The 21,505-nt window shown below is 42.8% G+C and overlaps 1 protein-coding gene across 5 annotated transcripts in view; it reads left to right on the top strand.

The window, feature by feature from the left end:
- ZFAND6 (zinc finger AN1-type containing 6) overlaps positions 1-21,505 on the top strand; it is a 54,879-nt gene that overhangs the window by 15,440 nt on the left and 17,934 nt on the right. For 3 of the 5 annotated variants that reach the window (XM_044438530.1, XM_044438528.1, XM_044438532.1), the window contains 4 exons: positions 267-385; positions 18,174-18,344; positions 19,455-19,566; positions 20,991-21,097. In XM_044438530.1, the coding sequence (XP_044294465.1) occupies positions 18,191-18,344; positions 19,455-19,566; positions 20,991-21,097 (373 nt within the window). In that variant the 5' untranslated portion in view covers positions 267-385; positions 18,174-18,190. Of the gene's footprint in view, positions 1-266; positions 386-18,173; positions 18,345-19,454; positions 19,567-20,990; positions 21,098-21,505 lie in introns of those variants that run through there. The other 2 variants (XM_044438527.1, XM_044438531.1) reach the window with 1 other exon arrangement.

Raw genomic sequence — 21,505 nt, 5'->3', positions numbered from 1 at the left:
GGGAGCAGAAAGGGGGGAGGGGACGATGGTTGTGCATATTGCATTGCAAAATGAAGACATCTCTCTTTGAATACTTTCCTTTTTGTCTTGGTTTGGCATTAAATTGCATTTTGAGACCATCTTAGTACTAATAAATGTACTCTGGTATGTCTATTTACAAGACTATTGGAGATCTTGTGAAAATATGTAGCTGTTCATGCATTTGTCACAGCAGGGAAATAGTGATAAGTTTTCTGAGTGTACTACTGTGCTCCTTTTAATTCCAGTTTCCCTGCATGAGACTTAATCAAGCTATCAGCCTGTGATAAAATAGGAATCCACCTGGAACTGGCCAATATTGCTACCACATACATATTAAAAACACCATGTGATGTATCTTTAGATGGTATGTATGTTCTGTATCTCTACTGTGTGTTTGGTCTATGTGTGGGCTGTCCATTTGTGGCTGTGGGTAGATGGATTAGTGTTAAATATATTTTACAAGGACTCCCAGGGCCATTTCCCTTTCCATGTATTTATTCTGTGCATTAGTATTCTAGAGTCCACAAGAATTCATACCTTGTTGGAGTGTGTTCTCCAACAAGGGAAGATTAGCCAAATGCCAAAGTTTTCATTACTGACAAAATGTGTGCTTCATTTAACTCAATGGAACAAACTTTAATATCAGAGGTGACTTCCTTCAGAGGAAAGTCAAAGGAGACCTCCCCATCAACTTCTTTGACCAGATGATTCTGCATTGGGGTTTGGTATCTGGAAGCCAGGGAAGAGAGAAATATCAGCTCTTCCCCAGAGGCCGGAAAGGAGGTGGCAGATTTACTTGAGATCTCAGCCTTCCCCAGCCTGGTGCCCTCCAGATGTTTTGAACTCAGACTCCCAGCATTCCTGACAATTAACCATGCTGCTGGGCCTGTGGAATATTGCCTACATAGAATATTGCATGGACAACCTGCCTGCATGACTATACATTGAGCTATGATGTTGAGTCACCTTTTGCTAAGTTAGAAAGGCAAGGGCCTGCAGCTGGATGGACAACCACATGTGGAAACAGAGCAAGGGGATGGACTTGATGACCTTATAGCCAACTTTACTACTATTCTATATCTAGTCTATTCATCACCATGCTCTCTTCTTTTCAGCATTCCCACAAAATTAGTTGCTGATCTTGAATAGATTGCTCTTAATTTGACTTCTCAGTGGCTTATGCAACTTGACTCTCAAAGTGTAAGCCTCACAAATGACAATTGGAGTTTGGTTTTGATCCCCCACTGATGTTGCCCCTTTACATGTTGGGATCTACTGGCAAATTTCACTGCATGGATAGAGTTCATGCTGTTTCTTAAAGCAAATCTTCCCTGAAAGATAAACATACTAGTTTATTGGCATAGTTGGAGAGCAGATCTTAGGGAGGATAAATACTCTTGCCTCTATTCAAATTCACAGAAAGTTTGGGCAGAGTTCTGCCATTTCACACTCTGTGTGTCATTAATTGAGTTTAATTCATAAACGTCCACCTGCAGTTTGAAACAGAGCAGCCCAGAGTTTTACCAACCCACATCCTATCCCTCTTGGACTAGCCCTGCTTCTGTGATTGTCTAATGGCTGATGTTCCACTAGAAATGAGGCAGATTAGGTTGAAATCCCTGCTGAACCGTGAAACTCATCCATGTGTTTGCTGTCTCCCAACCTATCCTATTTCACAAGGTGTTAAAAGCACAGTACGTTTCCCTTGGAGGAAAGATGCGATGGGGGAACACCTAATTTTAATTGGACTTGCACTCAAAGAGTGGTGCATCCCCTCCTCCTGTTCCAAGTTTGGCTTTTACTGAATATTTTAAACCAGTTGTTCCAGAAGTTTTTTTTTTTTTTGCATCAGTTAACTCCCCAGAGCTGATGGATAGTCTTAAAACAAAGCATACACCAGAAATTGGATTCAGTTTTGGTTTTATATGAATGTATCATGTACTTTGATACATTTTTATTTTATTAGAACTATACTAATCATATAGCACTGACTGTCACTTATATAAAATGAAACAAGTACATTTCATTTTTGTTACAAAAGCATTACTGAAGACTCTTAGATCTTAATATCTGGACAGGAAATGGAATGTCCTACACATTTTTTGTTCTAATAGCTTAAAAAGAGAGAGCGAGATCTTATTTTAAGTATCAAGTTTCCCATTCAGTACTGAGTAAGCTATTTAACTGACAGATACCCAGGCCATCACCCATCTTATGATATAGCCCATTAAGAGACCTTTTAAAAAAGCAAGAGGGCATGCTTGAAGGCCAGCTTTTTGAAAGCAAGGGAGATCCTGTTAGTTTGGGCAGGGATCCAGTAAAAGGCCAGGCACCATCCTGGCATAAATCCATAAGGAAGGTTAGACCAATGCCTGGAAAAAAGGCAAGCAGTAGGTTGCCTAGGAATTTGTAATCCCCAGATGTGCTTGTCCTTTTCTTTATGTCCTCAGAGCTCTTGTGCTGCTTTCTCTGGAATGGTGTCTTCTTGCCTAGCACAGTTTTGTGCTTCTTATGGACTCTCCTGGAAGGAGCTAAAAGCATATTAACTAAGCATTGCTGATAAATATTAGATATGTGTGATACCCCAATATGAAGAAGCAGCTTCCTCATGTGGGGGCTTTCGTGTCACAAGCATATCGGGATCCCCTCCTCAAATCAGACAAACACTCAGACACTCACATACCTGGTAAATCAAATGTCTGAGGAGCTGCAGCCCCATCTCCCTCCCTTATTATATTTACTGCCCTGCTGTTACGGAGGGTGACTGTGTGAATTGCATAGCTGATTTATCTGTAGAGGCTCTCTGCATTTATCATTACAGTGCATTTATATCCTACTGTTTTTCCTCTTATGAGCAGCTCAGGGTGGCTTCCAGAGCTCCGTTTTATCCTCAGAAGTACAACCCTGTGAGGTAGGTGAGGCTGAGAGTCTGTGACTGGCCCAAAGTCACCCAGTGCGCTTCATGACCAAGTAGGGACCTGGTCCCCGATTTCCCAGTCCCAACACACTAACCACCATGCTGTAGCAGATTTTCCACCACATTTTGGCTTGTATGGAAAAAGGAGCCTCTCCCTTTCACAGAGGGTGAAGAATGTGAGGAGGGGCAGGGGCAGGGGCAGGGCCGATGCTCATTCCCGGCTAGATCTGCCTGGTAAGTGAAGGCCTGAATGGGGCTTTTGATTGGAAGGTGAGCTGGGGACTCAACGTGTTGTCTGACAGATGTACCTCTTATGTCTAAACATGCATACAGTTGCACCTTTCATAGTAAGTTCCTGGCAATTGTAGATTCCCCTCCCAGGAAGAACACTGGGGCAAAGGAAGGAAGCTTAGTCCTGTGCATCAGCCAGGGAAGGAGCATCTGCAGGGGAGCTCACCTCTCTTTTTCACACACACGCACCCTCTGTAATTCCCTGGACTACAGATTCAGGACTTGTCTACTGGCCAGAAGCCACTAGAAGGTTTTGGTCAGAACACACACAAATTCTCTGTTTGCTGGACCCAAAAGCACCTTATTAATGTGAAACATGCATTTGCCACTAGTAATACTGACTTTCAGTGATACCATTATCAAAACCATGACATGCAGCTGAGCAGAATACATGTTTTACAATTTAAATATTGTTCCTGCATAGGAGCTGTGTGAATCTCTTTAAATTACACAGATTCCACACCAAGGATACCAGCTGTATGTGGCAGTTACACACACCGAGCCAACATTGATGCATAATTTTACAGAGCAGCTCTTTTCTGTGGCTAGGTCTTGTATTTTAATTTATTTCATGTTGTACCCTGCTCTGTCCCATGGCCTCACCATGGCTTACATCAGCTTTTTCAAATGCTAATGGTTCTGCCCCCAAGGGGCCCACAATCTATGGAAAAAATGGTTTGGAAGTGCCAGATAAAAAAGAGCAGATGAAATAACACTGTTTTCATACATATAAAATAGATAAAACTGTTCTAACCATGTACAACCGGTGTAATGCCCTAACCCAGCCTTCTCAAATTTGAGAGAGAAATTCCTACTGTCCCCCAGTTTGGCTGATGCTATAATCAGTTCCAAAAACCTCTGAAGTGATAGGTGGAAGGCTGGCACCAGTTGCACGCCTGTTTGTTACGGAAGAGTCACTGAGCAGGCCAAACTGTCAGCAAAGCAGAGCCGAGGGTGTTAGTAGTTTATCCGCAACTTTGCCCCAAAGGTAGACAGTTCTACACTTTCAGACCCACCTCATCCAGCTTACCAGGTAGGCTGAAGGGAAAGGACTGCTCAATTCCAGTTGGCATCACAACTGCCCTTTATGTTTCCTGTGCTGCTCCAGGCCAGCCCCTGGCGGGTTTTCAGCCACAATTTTTATCTGTGGAATGGGAATCCTTAGGATGAGCGTTGCAGGATGACAGAATAAAGGGAAGGAATGTGAAGGGCTCCACATATTAAGAAATGAAAATGAGTTGCCATGTTCTAAGAAGTACAGATTATTTAGGGAGCAAGGGAAATGAATGAAAGGAATTGAGACTGAGGGAGCCTGATTTGCAACACACATGGGGAGTGGGCAGGACTGATGTTTTATTTCAAATACAGCTGGCAAAACACAGTCCTCTGCTCTGAATTGTTTTCTTTAACTTGTGAAGCAACCATTCACAGATGTGCTACATGCTGCTTGCATTGCCCTGATGTTTTACAGAGGATGAGAACCATTGCTTTTTAAGACAACCTTACTCTTTACTGGTTGTCAGGTTTTGCATTTCAGTAGTGAAATTACTCTGTGTGCTTCATGTATCCCTAAAGAATATAGTACAGGTTTTGCTCTCCAAACCTTTGCATTTAACAGGAAATATAATAGTAGCTACTTAAAGGACACATAAGAAAGCACATCTGTGTACAGATCTTTGGTAGGGTCAACATAGTTTTTTAGTAATCCTTTTGAGGACTTTGAATGTTTCAAATGAAGAATGAAGTACAGGGAGGGTGTGAATTGGCAACTTCTTCCTACTCTTTAAATGGGAGCTGGGAGAAAGGTTGAAATCCAGTTTCATTTGTTGGTTGTATCTGCAGATTTGGCTTACCTTGCTTTTCTGAATTTCGGGTGTTTAAAATGTAGAAGCAAAGGGTTTTCTTGTCCTGCCTAGAAGTTAAACCAGACTCTTCATCCCTTCTTTAGTTTTCTGAGGTGTTGTTTGTCTGTCCTTTTCCTATGTCTACAAGCACTTGAGATCCTGAACTTTGTTTCCTATTCAGCATGTAGGAACTAGAATCCCCAGGGTTGCTAGGAGAGCAACAGCCAGGACTCCTGGAGTGTGTCATGCTTTGCCAAGACAGTCACCTACAACAAAATACTTTCCTTTGCCTAGAGCAAGGCCATGTCTGAATGCTTTCTAAAGCGTGTGTTCTCATGGGCTCTCTCTTAGTGCTGTCAGTAGGGCTGAACTGCTCTTGAAAAATCAAAGTATGTATGCTCCTGCACCCATTGAAGTGGGGAAGCCCAGTGAGCTGACTTCCCATTAAATGTACATTTTGCATGCACATCTTTCTTTTATGTTAACCTCTGAGTAGTGCAGGGCCCAGCTCTGGACTCAGGCCCCAGAGTAGGATTTTTTTTTGGGAGGGGTATTTTAAGTACTGGATTAGTCCCTTGTGTTTACTCTAGAGGCAATGCATGAAAAGAAGACATAGTCACTAAACATGTTTAAAGTAAGGTCTGTTTTGGCTTCCTGTGTGAGAGGTCTGCTAACTTAATACAAATATTTGAATGCATCAAGTTTGTTTGTCACTCAGGTTACATGGCATCCTAAGGCAAATTTGTGGGTTTGCCTCTCTGGCAAGGGAAAAAAATCTCCTGAGTCATTCTGAGGTAGCAACCTCTCTCATGTGAAACTTATGCAGTTTGTTATTATTAGCATCCTTGTGTGTGTGAGAGTCCCTTCCTGCAAGAGGTTCACCATGATCTATATCCTTCAGAATGTTATGCTCATAGCAACCCTGAGAGATAGCCTTGGCTTAGAGTGAATGAATGGAGTTTCACGTCAAGTGTAACCCTTTCCCACTGCACCACTCTGACTCTAGGTACCTCTTGGTCCAAACTGAAAATTCCAGCAATTTTAACATAAGCTGGATTGGGAGAAAAGTGGCAGATCAGCACTTCCATCACATAAAGCTGAAGTGCTGAATTACGCAAGGACTTCTCGGATGCAAGCACATGAAGCAACCATATGAAATCATTTTTGTGTTAAACTTGAGAAATTTTACAAGGGTAGCCTTTAAAGGACCTCTTCAGGTACAGCCCAGATGACAGATTTTACTGCATTTCATTCCCTCCCTCCCTCCCTCCCTCCCTCTCATATATTCTGGTATCCTGCTTATACAAAAGCAAATTTCCCTGCCTCTCTTCATTATGTTATGTGGCTGGTTTTTTTCCTGTCAGTGACTAACTTGATATGCTATAGATTCAAGTGGAACTTTTGACCTCTTATTTATGCCTCATAGATGGTATCAACACATTCTCGCAGTTCTGCTCAGTGCACCTACTTGATTGTTATTTTTATTTAGTATATCACAACTCTTCATCCTCAAGGAGTCCCACTGTCAATCCGTCAGACCTGACAAACAACCAAAGCCCTGCCTAGGTCACTCATTCTGTAATGAAATATTGGTTATCCCCTGTTTATCAGATGATGTGACGTGGAATATAACTGCAGAACATTATTTGAATTTTTATATGGCAATTCTACAGTGCTTTGAACACTTGATAGCACTGTGTTGATGGCATTTGAATATGACACTAAGCCGTGGCTTAGCTCACAGATGCAGAATCTAATTGAGGATAGGGGCTGGATTATTCCCCCACTCTGCCAAACCGCCTGTAAAATAGTTGATGTGGCATCTGTGCCACTTACAGTATCACGCTGCTTGTTTTCGCTTTAAGGGAGAGGAGGGTTAAGGGTTAACCTCATTAAGGAGAGCTATGGAATTCCCAGCCCAATATTGGCCTATTCTTGCTATTATATCCTCTCCAAGATTGGAGATAACATCATGGAGTCCATCTGGGAAGAGTTCCTCTGCTGGAACTCTAATAGGCTCTGCAGGCTTAGAATTGGGGAGCTTAGAAGGTTGGATTTTTGCTGATTTTGCACCCCTTCTTTAGCCTTAAGGAAACTGGCCTAGGTAAGTCTTGGGTTTGTGCATTCCTTCCCTTCTCCTCCCTCAGAATGACAGCAAGGAGGTAACATAACTTTCATTTCAGTTTTTTCAACTAACTGTACTTAGGTGTTACATGTGAAATTCTGGACAATCTGTGTTCAGTCTTACATATGGCTTAGTGTAATAGCCACTTCCAAATCTTGATCTATGAAGCCGGTTTGCTGTAGAAGTATTGCTTGTACTGCATTTTTTTCAATATCTTAATGGATCATTCAATAAACGTTCCTTTAACATAGTTGCAGCCCTGCTTATTTAACAGCATGTTAACTGAAACGTGTAGCCAAACCTAGGGCAATATTATCTTTCTTGCTCACTTGCTGCCGCTTTCTACAAAATGAAAAGTGAAATATGGCACTTTCTGGCACTAGACTGAGGTATTCAAGTGATGGGTTGGGCCATAGCTTTGCTCTCCAAGGCATTGTAGCTGACAGGCTGTAGATTCATTTAATGGCTCTCTTGCAGCTGAAGCAAAAGGCTTTCTTAGCCAGTAAAGGCTACTTATGAGGGGATTACTGAATTGCTTGGCTATCTTGTATGATCTCTTGCTACTTAGGGCATGGTTTAAGGCAGTGGTGGGAAATTTTTGAAGGTTAGGGTACCACATTGCTCACTGGACCCCAGTTGGGGTTTTGTCCCTTCTCCATACCTCCAGATTTACTGCTGAAATTCAACGGCTTAGCATTCATAAAACAACACCCATCTTTCTTGAAAACAAGGTGCATGGGAAGTGCATACCTTTCTAGGAAGCAAAGTCATGCTTCTGGGAGTGTGGTTCTGCTTCCAGGCAAGGTGTGCTCTCCCCACGTGCCTTGCTTCCGTGAAAAATTGTTGCTTTTGTCACCACTGTGTTAGTGCAAGCCATAAAAATAGTTTGGGGGTTGCATGTAGCCTGTGGGACACATGTCATCCACTTCCCATCTAAAGACACATGATTATGCCAGTTGCTGAATCGATACAGACTTCCAGAAACATAAGTGTGCTAAATATTTTAAAAATTAGTGGGTTAAATCATGAAATAATTCAAAACTTAGTTATCTGCTAGCTTTTGCACTCCCACATATTACAGCATTGTTCTTGTCTCAAGTATCAAAATACAGTTTTTGAGGGAGAACAGGCAGTATCCAAAGGATGCAACAGCTCATTAAATTACATCGACACCCAACTTGCAGTCCAGTTATTTGCATCTGTTGAAATGCAGTGGTCAGAGTCCAAATAGTATTTTCTTTGAATTAGGAGATGTAGGAGATTCAACCAAATTTCTTTCCCCTATAGTCTTTGAACCAGATTTGCTTTCCAAAAACAGTACCCCCATTTTTTCTTTCCTATTCATTCTTGCTGGTTTAAGTTCAAAAGTTGCAGGGAGGCAGCAGCAGTCAAATTGCAAGCAGCCTTGGAGCTTCCTTGGGGTAGAAAGCCTAGGATAAACTTACTGAGCAAGTCAGTAATTCTTCAGTAATGCTGGAAGTCAGTAGTTCTTCATTCATTTTTTGTTCTAATACTCCTAGGGACTCTGTATCCTTTCAGACTGCTTGACTTTGTGAAGATAAGACGCAATAGCAGATTGGCCTTTTGCAGGCTTTTTAAGGAAATCTTTGTACAGTTTTGCTAACTGGAAAGTGGGAAAACAATTTGTCTTGTTTTTCTGCATAAGATTACCTTTATAAAATCTGGAAGCTTGAGAATGTCCTAGCTTTTCTTTAGGAAAGAGCTACTGTTATTGAGTCCCCAGCATGAATGGATGAACACCTAACATCTCTTGTGATAAATGTGATGATCTTCTTTGGTGAAGATGGTGTAGTTTCAAAAATACATTTTGTTTGCTCTGGGCAGAAGTATGTTTCCAGGCTCTCCCAGTGTTTCCATGTACTGTTTGAGAGCTTAAAGTGGCAGTGTTGCGGCACATTGAAATGAAGCAGTTCATGAAGAGGGTTGGGATCACACGTCTTTGAAAGAGATCTGCCTGAAACTGAAGAAAGCCAGTAACTGAGAGGTTTGGGCTACCAAATCAGTGATGGACACAGGGTGGCAGTTTCTGCTGTAAGCTGTGTTTCCTGCAAGTAATTGTTCCAGCATGATTCAGCCAGTCAGGAATTACTCTTGAACAACCAGTTTTGAGTTCAGCCTCCTAGCTTGTTGATGTCAGAATGTGAAGCTGCTCGCTTTATCTGACAGAATATTCTGTTAAAGCAAGCATTGCATTTGGTAACTTTCTGCACGTTCTGTTTTTGTTATGAAGTTGTTCTCTGTGTTCCGTCTTTCTTTAAGAGGACAAGAGTGTTGATTTACTGTAGGGAAAACAGCAGAAAAATAAGAATCAAGACATTGTTTGGTAATTACATCAGTTGGTAGGCAGTTTCAGCATGAATCTACAACTGATATAAATTATAAGACTAAATGCATGTGTCTTTGCCGTTTCTGCACCCTTTATTTCATTCCATTTCTATACTACCCAGTAGGCAAAGCTGTCTAGCCAGTTCATAATAATCAAATCCTTAAAATATAGCACAAGAAACCATAATATGCAACTTTTAAAAGGTGAAAGCTGTAGTGTAAAGCAAAAACCGACAGCAGTGCAGAATTTAATACAGTAACAGACTTAAGAACAAGACAAACTTCAAGAAATAAGGAATTCATGTGGCACAAAAGGACTACAATGTAGGCACAGGGCAAGCCTCTCTCTGGACTGGTACAACAGAAAAGGTCCTCATCTCATTTGGTGGGGAGAGCTAGAAGAGCATGTGCCACTGCCTTGAATTCCTGCGTTTTGCTCACACACTGCAATCAGCATCTGGGGTATTTAAGATACTGAAGGTTATCCAGTGGCTGACTGGCGTGCCTGTGTCTGCTGTTTTTAGGAAGCTGAGTTTGTATAAAATACTGTTCAAGTTGTTACCTTGTTTTAAAATTATTAGACTGTTTTTAAACTTTGCATTGAAAATGTTTATGGGTTGTATTGTTACCATGGGCTTGTTTTGGAACTGTTAAAAAGCTCCCAGAGAGCTTTGGACGAAGAAGGTCATGGACTCTCCCAGATGGGAGGTGTTCAAAATGCAGCTGGATAGGGATGCTTTTGCTTGGAGGCCTGCACTGCGCTTGGGAGTGGACTTGGTGGCCAGATTAGTCCCTTCCAGCCAGGGTGGATAAACACCAATGATGTTTTAAAAATGAAAATTTTGGATTAAAAAAAATTGAAATCAGATTTTTGATGTTGGATTGTTATTTAAATAGGATTTTTAAAAAATGCTTTTTGAGGAAAAGTATCTAGCTTTCTGTTTAAGGCGTGTTATAGTACAAAAGTTATTCAACATGAAATGAGGACTAGTTTTTAATTAAGTAGCATGAGGCTGTATATTCATGCATTAAAAAATTAAATTTAAAAAAAATTGGTAAATGAATCCCATTAACCCATTCACAATGTCATGCTTTTCCACAGGTTTCGGTAAGATCATTGGGCGGTTTTTCTGCCTAGAATATATTATCACAGAAGCTTGCTTTTACAGTTCTCAAAACTGTGAATTTGTGCCTGCAGAGATCACATGCCTCTTCTTCATTGCACAAATGCTATAAAATAAACTGTTGAGAAAAAGACTCTAATCTCATTGTTCCTTTGCAAATCTATGTACACAGAATCAAACCCGTACCTCTTAAGTGCTAAGTTTCCAAAAATTCAATGAATTGAAGAAGATTACTGGGAGTAGAATAGATTTGCGCAAGGAGCTAAGTGTGAGGAGGGAGGGGCAAGCAGTAAAAATGAAAGTGAAACCTTTTGAGCAGAATATTTTTCGTTATAGCCTGAGGTTTGTCATATTATGTTTCCCCTGGAGGAGAAAACCTATGATGGCAGCATGGTGTAAAAGAGACCCAGTTTGGGAATATTTTAATGAAGTTCTTCTACTTATGGGTAAGGCATGGATGCATGCAAATTATGTAGAAAAATATGATTTAAATCTATTCTTACAATTGTGATTTAAATAAATTTGATTTACATTAAATCCACCCTGCTTCCAACTCAACTATACTGGAATTCTGTTGGGTGGCATATAAGTTGAATAATTACTACCCTGTTTACCAGTTCTGAACACACACAAATCGTGAGTTGTATTATTAAAACAGTTTGGTAGAGAGTTGTGAAAGTAGTTCTCGGCAGAACTGCTTTATTTTATTCCAATGCCACCCAGTCGTGGAAACTCTGGGAAATTTATGACAATTCATAAAATACAGTATCATAAAATTCCACAAAAAATTAACTAAGTTTAATCATCTTAAATAACTAATGTAGTTTAATACAACTGGACCTTTTAAAACAGGTGACATAACCCCCGTGTGCTATTTAGAGCTGTTAAATGCCTTGGCATGTAATCATAACCTGGCATGGAAGATAAGTAGAGTTGGTGCCAGGTAGGTCTCAATGGGCAGCTTGTTACAGAATTTGGGTGGGGGTACCACTGAGCGTGCCCCTTTTCTTGGTGCCTGAGCTTCCCTCAGGGTTGGCATTGGAGGAGAGCCTCAAATGCTGACTGCAGTATCGGAGCAGATTGTGTTTGAGAAAGACATTCTGCAGATTGTGTATGGGAGAAGTGCTCCACCAGGTATTGCAGTCCAAGCCATGAATGCTTTATAGGTTCAGTCTAATTGAATCTTAATTGGACTAGAGAGGGAAGACAAGCTAGATTACCTCTGTATTGCCAAAACCTCAGTTTTGGCTGAATGTGTCCCCTCTCCCTGTTGACTTTGGCTCATTTGCCCCTGGCAGATTTGCAGATTCTCTGCTCAGTTTGGATTAATCCCGGCCCATGTGTCTGTCAGAACTACTGCGTGGTATCAAGTGTGGCCTGTTCGGATAGCATAAAAGAGCTAAAAGCTTTAATTCTTGGACTTCACTGGAAGACCATGATAAAGAACAAAGTCCTTTATTTTACTTGAATTCTTACAAGAATTTTTCAATATCATTTTTTAAAAAAATGTAGTACACTAGTTGCATCAGCATAAAGTGGTACACTTAGAACAATGTAAAATTTTAAGAAACAGTTCGATAATAAATCCTTCTGTGAGTTGAACTGCTATTTATGTGAAACTCTTTCATTTCTCAATTAAGTAGGTTACATTCTGTTCACAACTTCTGTTTAAGTCAGTACTGAAATGATGTGCCATGAAATAAAAAGGTTTGTTGTCCTGCAACAAACAATCAACAAACAATAAATCCTTTTCATGATAGCAGTTCTGATTATTACTGTGATTATTCCAGAGTAAGGAATTGCTTCTTTATGAATAATGCCACTGGAGAGCTCAGCAGGGTGTTGTGAATACTTGTAAAAAAAGGTGGACTTTCCCCCCTCGAGGCTTGGCCCTGCATGTTAAAGGTTTCTTTTTTCCTGGCAGTTAGCATCTCTGTCTGAGATTAACCCAGGGCATCTAGTGTGACTCCTGGCTCCAGCTGGCTCCACTCATGACATGCCTACCACTATAAGAATGCCATCTTCGTACCCATTTCTGTCCTGACAGCATAGCATCTTTGTAATTTTGGTACCTCTTGATTTGGAAGTCAGAATGGAAGCAAGACATTGCCCGTCATCTGGCATCCTTAGTAAGAATGTAAAATGGGGATTTCCAGAGCTCCTTTGCAAAAATAGATGAAGGCCTGTCCTAAATCTTTATGTTTACGGTTTTGGCAAATTCCTGTGAACTCTGCATGATAAACTTTTGGTTACCTTGAGGCAGGGTCAGGCAACCATCTGCCCTCCAGATGCTTTGAAGTACAACTCCCTTAGTCTTTGCTGGCTAATGCTTATGAGTGTCATAGTCCAAAATTTCCGGGGGTCACAGGTTGCCTTTCACTGCCTTAAGGGAAGCTACCTAGTTTGGATCTCTAGTCGTCAGTGGCCAAGTGTGTATACAGCACTCTCCCCCACCTTTAGTTCTGTACTGTTCCACATGGCCAACCTATTTAATCAGTCTGTGGATCCATCAGTGTTCCAGCACTGCACATCTAGCTAAGAATGGGCAAATCAGTTTGTTCCAGTCTGCTACTTGCTGCTGCTTCTCAAAACAAAAGGGTTTTTAAAGTTTTTTGATATGGTTAAGTAGCTGAAGTTTGCAGTCCAGCAGATATCTAAGTACTGATCCATGCCTTACTCTGAATCAATTTAGCACTTTGCCAGGACTGAACTTCCAGCCAGCCTTGTGTGTCTGGGACAGGTGTATTGACTTGGAGAGAAGTGCTCCTGTTTCATGGAAGATAAAGTTGGCAGTGGTCACTAGTATTGAGGGCTGTTTAGTGCCTCCAGTATCTGTAGCAATATTTCTGTTGGCCGTAGCTGCTGGGGAACATGGGCCAGATGGTGTTGCTGTACTCATGTCCAGCTGGTGAATCTCCCAAAGGCTGCTGGTTGGCCCTGTGTGAACAGAAGGCCACATAAGAGAGACCTTTGGTCTTGTCTAGCACAGTCACTCTTAAATTGAGCCTCAATGGACTGCTTTTCTCTTCATCCTTTCGCCCCACATTTGCGTACTGTTCTGGATTTCCTACTTCTCTGGTTCAAGTTCTTGACATTAAAGCAAATAGCTGCAACTGTGTAGAACCACTTTATTGTGAGCTAACCTTAAAAAGCCATTCCTCCTCCTCTTTAATTCCACAAATCAGTTAGATTGGATGGTTGGAGTGGGTCATGTCTGCCAATCTGTAGCCGTTCCTGTTGTCTCATGACAGCTGCTCTGAAGGGCTGGCTGCTAGTAAGCTGCCGCTTCCACAGTTGATACCTCTCATGGGCAACAGCCCTTTCTGAGGGACTCGCGTCTTGAACAAAGTCACTGCAAAGTTATATTCATCCTGCAGTTGTTGCTTAATAGCTTGCTGATGTTGGGACACAGCTTTAGCGACTGAACATGTACCAGGGGTCATGGCACAGTATGTCTTCGCTGCAGGAAAAGGTTGATAAAGTTGTGTCTGGTGAACCCGATTCAAGCCACCCACCCGCAATTGGGGTGCTCTGGGGGATCAGAAGCCCAAGAATGTGGGCTAATCCTCCCAGTGCAGCTGTCACCTGTTATTTGGCTTTTGCAACCAGGTCCCAGGCCCCAAAGCAGGAGTGATGCTGTTCAAGGTTGCTTCAGGCGTAGTTTGTTATCTCCACATGCTTTGCAGTCTGCTTTTTGCGTGGTGCTCACCAGTCGAGTCTAGACCTTGTAGCATCCATGAAAGCCAGTGTTTATTTGTTACATTTATATACTGCCCAATAGCAAAAGTTTTCTGAATGGTTTGCAAAGATTAAAACCTCAGAAATATAGTATCAACCCCATACATACAAAATGATTTAAAATGACCAGCAGTTAAAGCTTTTATCATATGCTGTCCATTGCCTGGGTGTGGAGAAAGATCTTACCCAGGGACTGAAAGGGTTGCAGTGTTGCTCTAGAGGGACTCCATTGCAAAAGAGCATTCCATGATCTGAGGGGGGGGGTGGCAGTCCATTGGAAAAAGCCCTCTCTCTTGTAACTTGGCAACTACTGTACCGCATCCTTCCTTCTCTGTCTGTAACTCCCCTGTTGTCATTTGCTCAAGCCTTTCTAGTGTGCCACCCCTCAACTCTCAGCTGGGCATTCTGCACAGACTCCTCCTCCTTTCATTTTCCAAAGCTTCCCACAGCCTGGCCCTTGTATCCGGGTAGATCCCCATCTGTGACCTTTGCCTGGACAGCATCAAGGGTCATTGTTCTTGGGCACTTGCCAAGGGCCCATGCCCCAACGGAGGGGCCACTAAGCAGAGCCTGCTTGTTCTTCTTTTTCATTGCAACCTACTTGTTCATTGCTCCAGCTCCAGATTACAATGCTGGTGTGAAAGAGAAGCAGTAGATGTCATGGTCTCCAATCTTTACTTGGTAGTCCAGCAGGTGCTAGCAAGGATGAGGAAGAGGAGGAACTGCAAGAGGTCCTGACAAGTTGGATGGGAAGGCCTGTTGAGGTTGTTCTGCCCAAGGGCTACCCCAAAAGGCAGTAGGTGCTGATCTCTGCTGTTTGGACCTCTCTGCGCTGAGGTGCTTGCCCCAGGGCCCACGGAAACCCTTTGCACATGACTGTTCAGCCACCTCTAGTTGGAACTGCCTAGCCCCTTCGTCTTTAACCATCCTGTGAGCCCTTTCTGCAGTCCCACCTGTATCTCTCTCAAAGGCTTTCTTTCATGCAGACTTCTTAAGTCCCAGCTAGACCAAAAGCTAAGGGCATCCATGAGAGTGTGTTTGTTTGCCACACTCTTCCCTCGTGCTACTTCGACATCTCTCTACCTCTCTTCTCCCTGTCTCATCCTTCTCCCAACCAATCCAAATTGTACGCTCCTTGGATCAAGACATTGCTCTATGTTACTTTGTAAAACATCCTTGTAAACTGATGTGCCACAGAAATACTAGCATGAAGTTGTTGTTGTGACAGTGTGGACTGAAAGTAAACCATTCTGGGAGCTATACATGACTATTGAATGGTAGATAAAAGCAGTCAGTCAATCAATGTACCCAGTGAGCTTCATGCTGGGTTGGGAATTTGCCCCGCAACCTACCCAGACCAACACTACACGCGGCCTCTCGTGGCTGCTGGCACAGCAGACTCATGCAAAAGGCTGCCGCTGTAAGAGTGCATTTAGTTTTAAGAAACAATCATCTAGCAGCCACAAGAGGAATAGATGGGCCACCTAAGCTTCCCATGGCCTATTTCTCCCCATTTGCACCTTTTCTATCAGTGGGAGAAGAGATACTTGTATTTTCACCCATTCACCCCTTTGATGGAAACATAGCTTCTGAGGTTTGATTGTTGGATTGATTATTACATTTCTGTGCCAGCTTTTTTCTTTTAAAGAACTCAAAGCAGCTTACACTTCTACTAGAAGTGTTAAAATGGCCAGAAGAAGGAGGGTTTAAGCAATCGTGTCATGAAAAAGAGAAACAAACCCAGGAGACAGTCACATGCATTTACATGCATTCTCATCTGGTCCTTTTTTGACTGACTTCTAATTAACAGCTAAAAACCTTCTAACACCTTTGAAAGTGTGTAGGACATTTTGCAAGTTGTTATCTGAGTTGCCAGGTCCTGATTTCATGCTCTAACTGCAGAGAAACTGCTGACTGGTGTAACTTGTGCTGAATCCTGCTTTTCTTGTTCTTCTTTCAGCCATGTATTCATATCTCTACTGCTTCTTCCTGTTTGTGGATGTGTATGTGCAGTGTTAGTTCCTCCTCACTTCTTCCTTACAAAGGCATTGTTCTTTTAAAGTTCCATCACAGCATTCTCTTTAGTCTTGCTCCTATTTCAAATTTTCTTTGGTGAACAGTTTCTGTCCGGATGGAGGCACTTTTTGCATTCCCTCTTGTATTCACACACAAAACTAAGCCACGATTTACATTAACTTTACTCTGTTGCTTTAACCATGAGTTGTCTTGCAGATGAGCAAACAAAACTGTGACCTGTTTTCCTTATTTCTGGCTTGTTTCTCTTCCACTCATTTTGCTATTTTTCAGAACAGTTTTGTTTTCTGGTTGCTATTGTTAGAACCTTTCTTGCAGGGCAGACAGCAGTGCAAAAAACAGGGTAACCCACAGTTCTGGTTTCAAACATCAAGGCAAGCTTTGGTTTAAACAAGCCAGACTTCATAAACCATCCACAAACTATGGCATGTGTTTATGATTTGTAGCTGGCAAGCAAACCATGGTTGTTCACAGTGTTGCATTTAGACACAACATACTAGCTTTCAACAAACTACATCTTGGCTTAATGTTATGTAGGAACTAGAAAAGTCCCAAAAAGTCTGAGAATTCCCTGCTGGAACATGTCTCGAAAACCGCTGTACTTGTTTCCTTCTGCCTTTAGAAAAAGGAGAAGATATTTATTTGCCTTGCTTTATGCAACACATGTCTGCCAGTACAGTATCACTGTTTAAAGGAATGGGTTATGTTTGAGCAGACAAGGTATCAAGCAGATGGGGAGAGTAGAGGAGAATCAGGGAAACTCAGCGGCCATGACAATTGCAGGATATAGCTCTGGAAGAGGAGGAACCAAAATAAGTCAGTTGCAGCCATGCCAATAGAAGGTATATCTCATTTCTCCCTCTTCTGCAGTCATTTGGGATTGAAATTTTGCATGTTTACTCAGGAGCAAGTCCCACTTGAGCTAAAATTGCAGGTGTTCTTGGTGCAAGCAGTGCTTCCTGGCACTATGGTGCTTCCCGTTTTTTTCATTGAAAGGTGCCATGACTGTGTTCCTTAATGCAAAGATGGGCATGCTGATTGCCCTCTAGTTGTTTCAGATGACACTCCCCATAAATGGCAGGCAGCATGGTCAATGGTGTGGGATAATGAGAGTTTTAGTCCAGAAGTCTGGAGGGTACCGGTTACCTGTCCCCACCTGCACGCACTCCAGAGCCTGCATCCCCCCACCCCAATCTGACCAACGAATTTGACTGGCTCAGGTTTCCAAAAAGTCTTTAAAGGGATCTGTCCCACTCCTACCTCATGGAAATAACTGCCAGCTGTTCACATGCATAACCCAGTTTGTGGTCTGTATGAGCATGTATATGATCTCATGGAGGAATGTTGCCAGTTTATGTAATTGATCTTCACAGTCTGTCCTTTTCCAAGTGCTCTGGAGCAAACAATATGCATATTGCCTTAGGAAACGGGGCTGAATAAGTCAGACTGAATCCAGAAGTCTAAAACAGCAGGCCTTATTTCTAACAGAATGAAACCACTACCACCAGTTCACCTACTGAATGCATTGTTCTTTCACAAAAGAAAACCAACCTAAAAGAAAATTATTTGGTTCTGTGCAGCTATTAGCCACCTGAGACTCCTTTTTGCTCTCAGTGCCAGTCTCCTAGATCTGCTGGGCTCAGGTTGCTTAGGGCTTTTATATGTGGTGTATCTTGAATACAAAGACATATGTTGGCCTGAACTTCCCTAATAACCTATCCCTTGTTTCCCAGGTCACTAGAAAAGGAATATGGCTCAAGAAACCAACCATAGCCAAGTGCCTATGCTTTGTTCCACTGGATGCGGATTTTATGGAAACCCTCGTACAAATGGCATGTGTTCGGTATGCTATAAAGAACATCTTCAACGGCAAAATGGTAGTAATGGTAGAATTAGCCCATCAGGTAAGTGTATATCACCAAAGGGTATTGGGTTGACTGGGTTTTATTTCTCTACTCACATATTTTAAGTAACTTGCTCCACTGCTCAGTCAAAATTGCTGAAGCAACAGCTTGGATGCAAACAGTAAAACCGAGCTAGTCCTGCAGGGTTGCAATATAGAAGGACATGATACTAAAGTAAAGAAGGTAAGGGATTGAAGAAGAAAAACCCATCTCAGGCACCAACTCTTTTAAAAAGAAATAGTAATTCTTATATTGGTGTACTGGGAAATGTTCAGGGAGAAGTTCAGGTCTTTCAGCAAATTGCTGGAGTGGCCCTGGTTCCCATTTTGTCCGTGGCCGGCTGGGATTGCTGCTGGCGGTGAGAGTTGAGGGAAGAGCCTGATGGAGCTGGTCTTTCCAGGAGGGCTGATTTGGTGTTTCCTTCTTAGATGCATGGCTAACATCAAGGGTAGGCAAGCTTGGGCACCCACCGCAACCCCGCAGGGGCCCACAGTTAGAAACCTCCTAGAGTTGCTCCTTTACAAGCTGTTCTCAAGCCTGAGCTATGGCTGTGGTTGTCGGGAGCTAAGTTTTCCCTTCCTTCCTTCCTTCATGCTTCCAAAACAACAGACAGCCTCTTGTAAAATAGCTCTGTATTGCCAATTCACAGCTAACAAGCTACAGCAACTGAAAGATTAGTCTCTGTACATTAGTTGAGCCCAAACCAGAATCTACTTCCACAATCCCCCCTTTTCAGTCATACATAAAGCCATTTCAGAGGAACAAATTTCTGCATAAGAATTCTGCTCTTCCTGTGTTGTGATGCTGACAGTAACCACCCATTCCACCATGGTTGCAAATTTCTTTTAAGCCTGCATGTTAAAAGCAAAGGCTGATGTAAGCCTTGCCGCTAACTTGGCTTTGATGGCACAACTTGGTGCCTGCTTTCTTAATGTCAGAGGCAGATGGTCACCCTTTCTGGTTCAAAGAAGGCGGATTAAGGAGGATTCCTTAATTATTGGTAATGTGAGACATGGAGCTACCAGCATTGCAACCCTTAATGGATGCACAGTCATACTACCTTCTGACATGGCCCAAATGCTGTCTTTACGTTCATGTCTCTTTTTTCAGCAACTTCTGTTAATAGCCTAGCTGAATCTTTACCAGTTCAATGCACTGAAGGCAGCATCCAGGACGCTCCATCAACACTACACTCGACAACTGTACTGCCTATGCAGCCAAGGTAAAAGTTGTGTGTGTGTCAGTGAGTGAGTGTGTGCACACACATGGATCAGAGCAATTCCCCTTTTTTGTAAATTGGATGAGCTATGCCATATAGGTCTATGTTCCCATTATTATGATTAATGTGAGTAAAGGTCTGTCTAGAAGAAGAACCTACCAGCCTGCATAATGTGCTCAAATTGTAAATGCAGGCATTGAACGACAGTGGCTAGGCAGCCATGAAGGGAGCATTGAGAAGAGTGCCTGGGTACAAGCATGCCTTTTAAAACAGGAGGCAGCCCCCTCCCAAAACACCCCACCCCGTCCCAATTGGAATGACGCATACTGAGAAGCCACGAAATGTTGGGTTTCTGCTGGAGATGAAAAATGGTGAGGAACTACGTGGCTGTTCTAAAAGAGGGCTGGGACCCTGAACAAGGGCGCTCCTGCTGGGAGGGGAAGACACCGCGGCACTTAGCTGCAGGTCCCTCTTGCTGACCACGAAGAGCTGGGGGAACGCAGATTTAGTCAGGGCTTTTATTATTTTGTGCACTCGATCTCCCTCCCCTTCCCCCCCCCCCCCCGTCCGCCTGTCCATCCATCTTGTGTAATGAGCACAGAGCTATAAAGATAATGAGGTATCTGCCTAGGAAAATGGTTCAGGACCAGGTGTTGGGACTGTATCGCAGATGCTTTGAAACAACTTCACTCACTCCCTGTCCACTTCTCAACCCAGTTCAAAGTTCTAGTGTCTACATTTTTAAAAATTAAGGCTGACACAACTTGGGACTTGGTCTGCAGTCCTTCACTCCACCTGATCACCAAAAGTTCTTCATCATGGCCTCTGTGCATCGCGCATTATGGGTGCTGCGCCTGCACAGCGCCTGTTGCCGGGAAGATTTAATAGCTTTAACAGTTTTTGGCGGGAACTCTGCACCTCCCCACAGAGTGTAAATGGGTGGAGTGCCCACCCTTTCCTAGTCTGCTTGTGACCGCCCTTCGCCATGCCTCAAGCCTTTTTGCTTTGCCTTCTCGTTTTTTCTCTTAGCCCATACTCTTAAAATATTTTTCCTCAAACTTTATCTCTCTCTACAACTTTAACTCCTGATCCAAGTTCAGCCCCATCCGAACCTCTCCCGCATTCTTCTCATTGTTTCCTCCCTTCCCCTTCCCTCCCAAAATTATATATATATTAAAAAACACCTGTATAGTCATTCTTCTCCCATACACCCGCCGTTTGCTGTTTCTCCTCTCCTTCCTTCGATGGCACAGCAGGCAGCTTTCCGCAAGTGTTCCCAGCATGGAGCCGGTGCAGTCCTCCACGCCATTTGATCACCAAAAATTATAGGAACAGTATCATCTCACAGGAGTTGCTGTACTGCAGTTAGCCAGGGCCAAGGGGGAACCGCTTTCTGAACCAATGCTCCCTCCTCCATCACCTTCTAGGCCTGTGTCAAGCCCGTCGTCGCTCTTAGCAGAATCCGTAGCAACTTGCGAAGTGGAATGTACAGATATAGTGGATAAAACAGGACCTGAAAGAGAAGATGTTCAAGGTCAGTAAGAAAGCTGGTTGGAGGCATCCAGTGTCTTTTTGTTCTGCCTGCCTGCTTTTGTGTTTCGTCATGCACAGCTGGAGAGCAACAGAAGTGTTGTCCTACTTGATGCATTAGGCAATAACTCAGCAGTGCCATGTCTCAGAAAGCTGCTGCAGTTAGTGCTGATACAAAGGTGTTGGGTGATTTTAATGGTGCACCTTGGTTGTGGACGAGGCACAGACTGGTCCTCTGAAATGTTCTCCTGAGCCTGCAAATGGCTGCTCTACAGTGAAGGGAATTTTCAAGCACTTACGGGGGGGTGAGGTGTTGTCACAACTGGTGGAAAGCAATATCTCTGTTACATTTTTTCTAATTTTGCTGCTTTTCGGAAAGGGGTAAACGGCTTGAGCTGCACTGCTAGAAAAC

This window comes from Varanus komodoensis, unplaced genomic scaffold (assembly GCF_004798865.1).
Source record: "Varanus komodoensis strain SLA01 unplaced genomic scaffold, ASM479886v1 scaffold33, whole genome shotgun sequence".
Classification (NCBI taxonomy): Eukaryota; Metazoa; Chordata; class Lepidosauria; order Squamata; family Varanidae; genus Varanus; species Varanus komodoensis.
The sequence above is the reverse complement of the archived record's forward strand: the minus strand, read 5'-3'. Positions and strand labels throughout refer to the sequence as shown.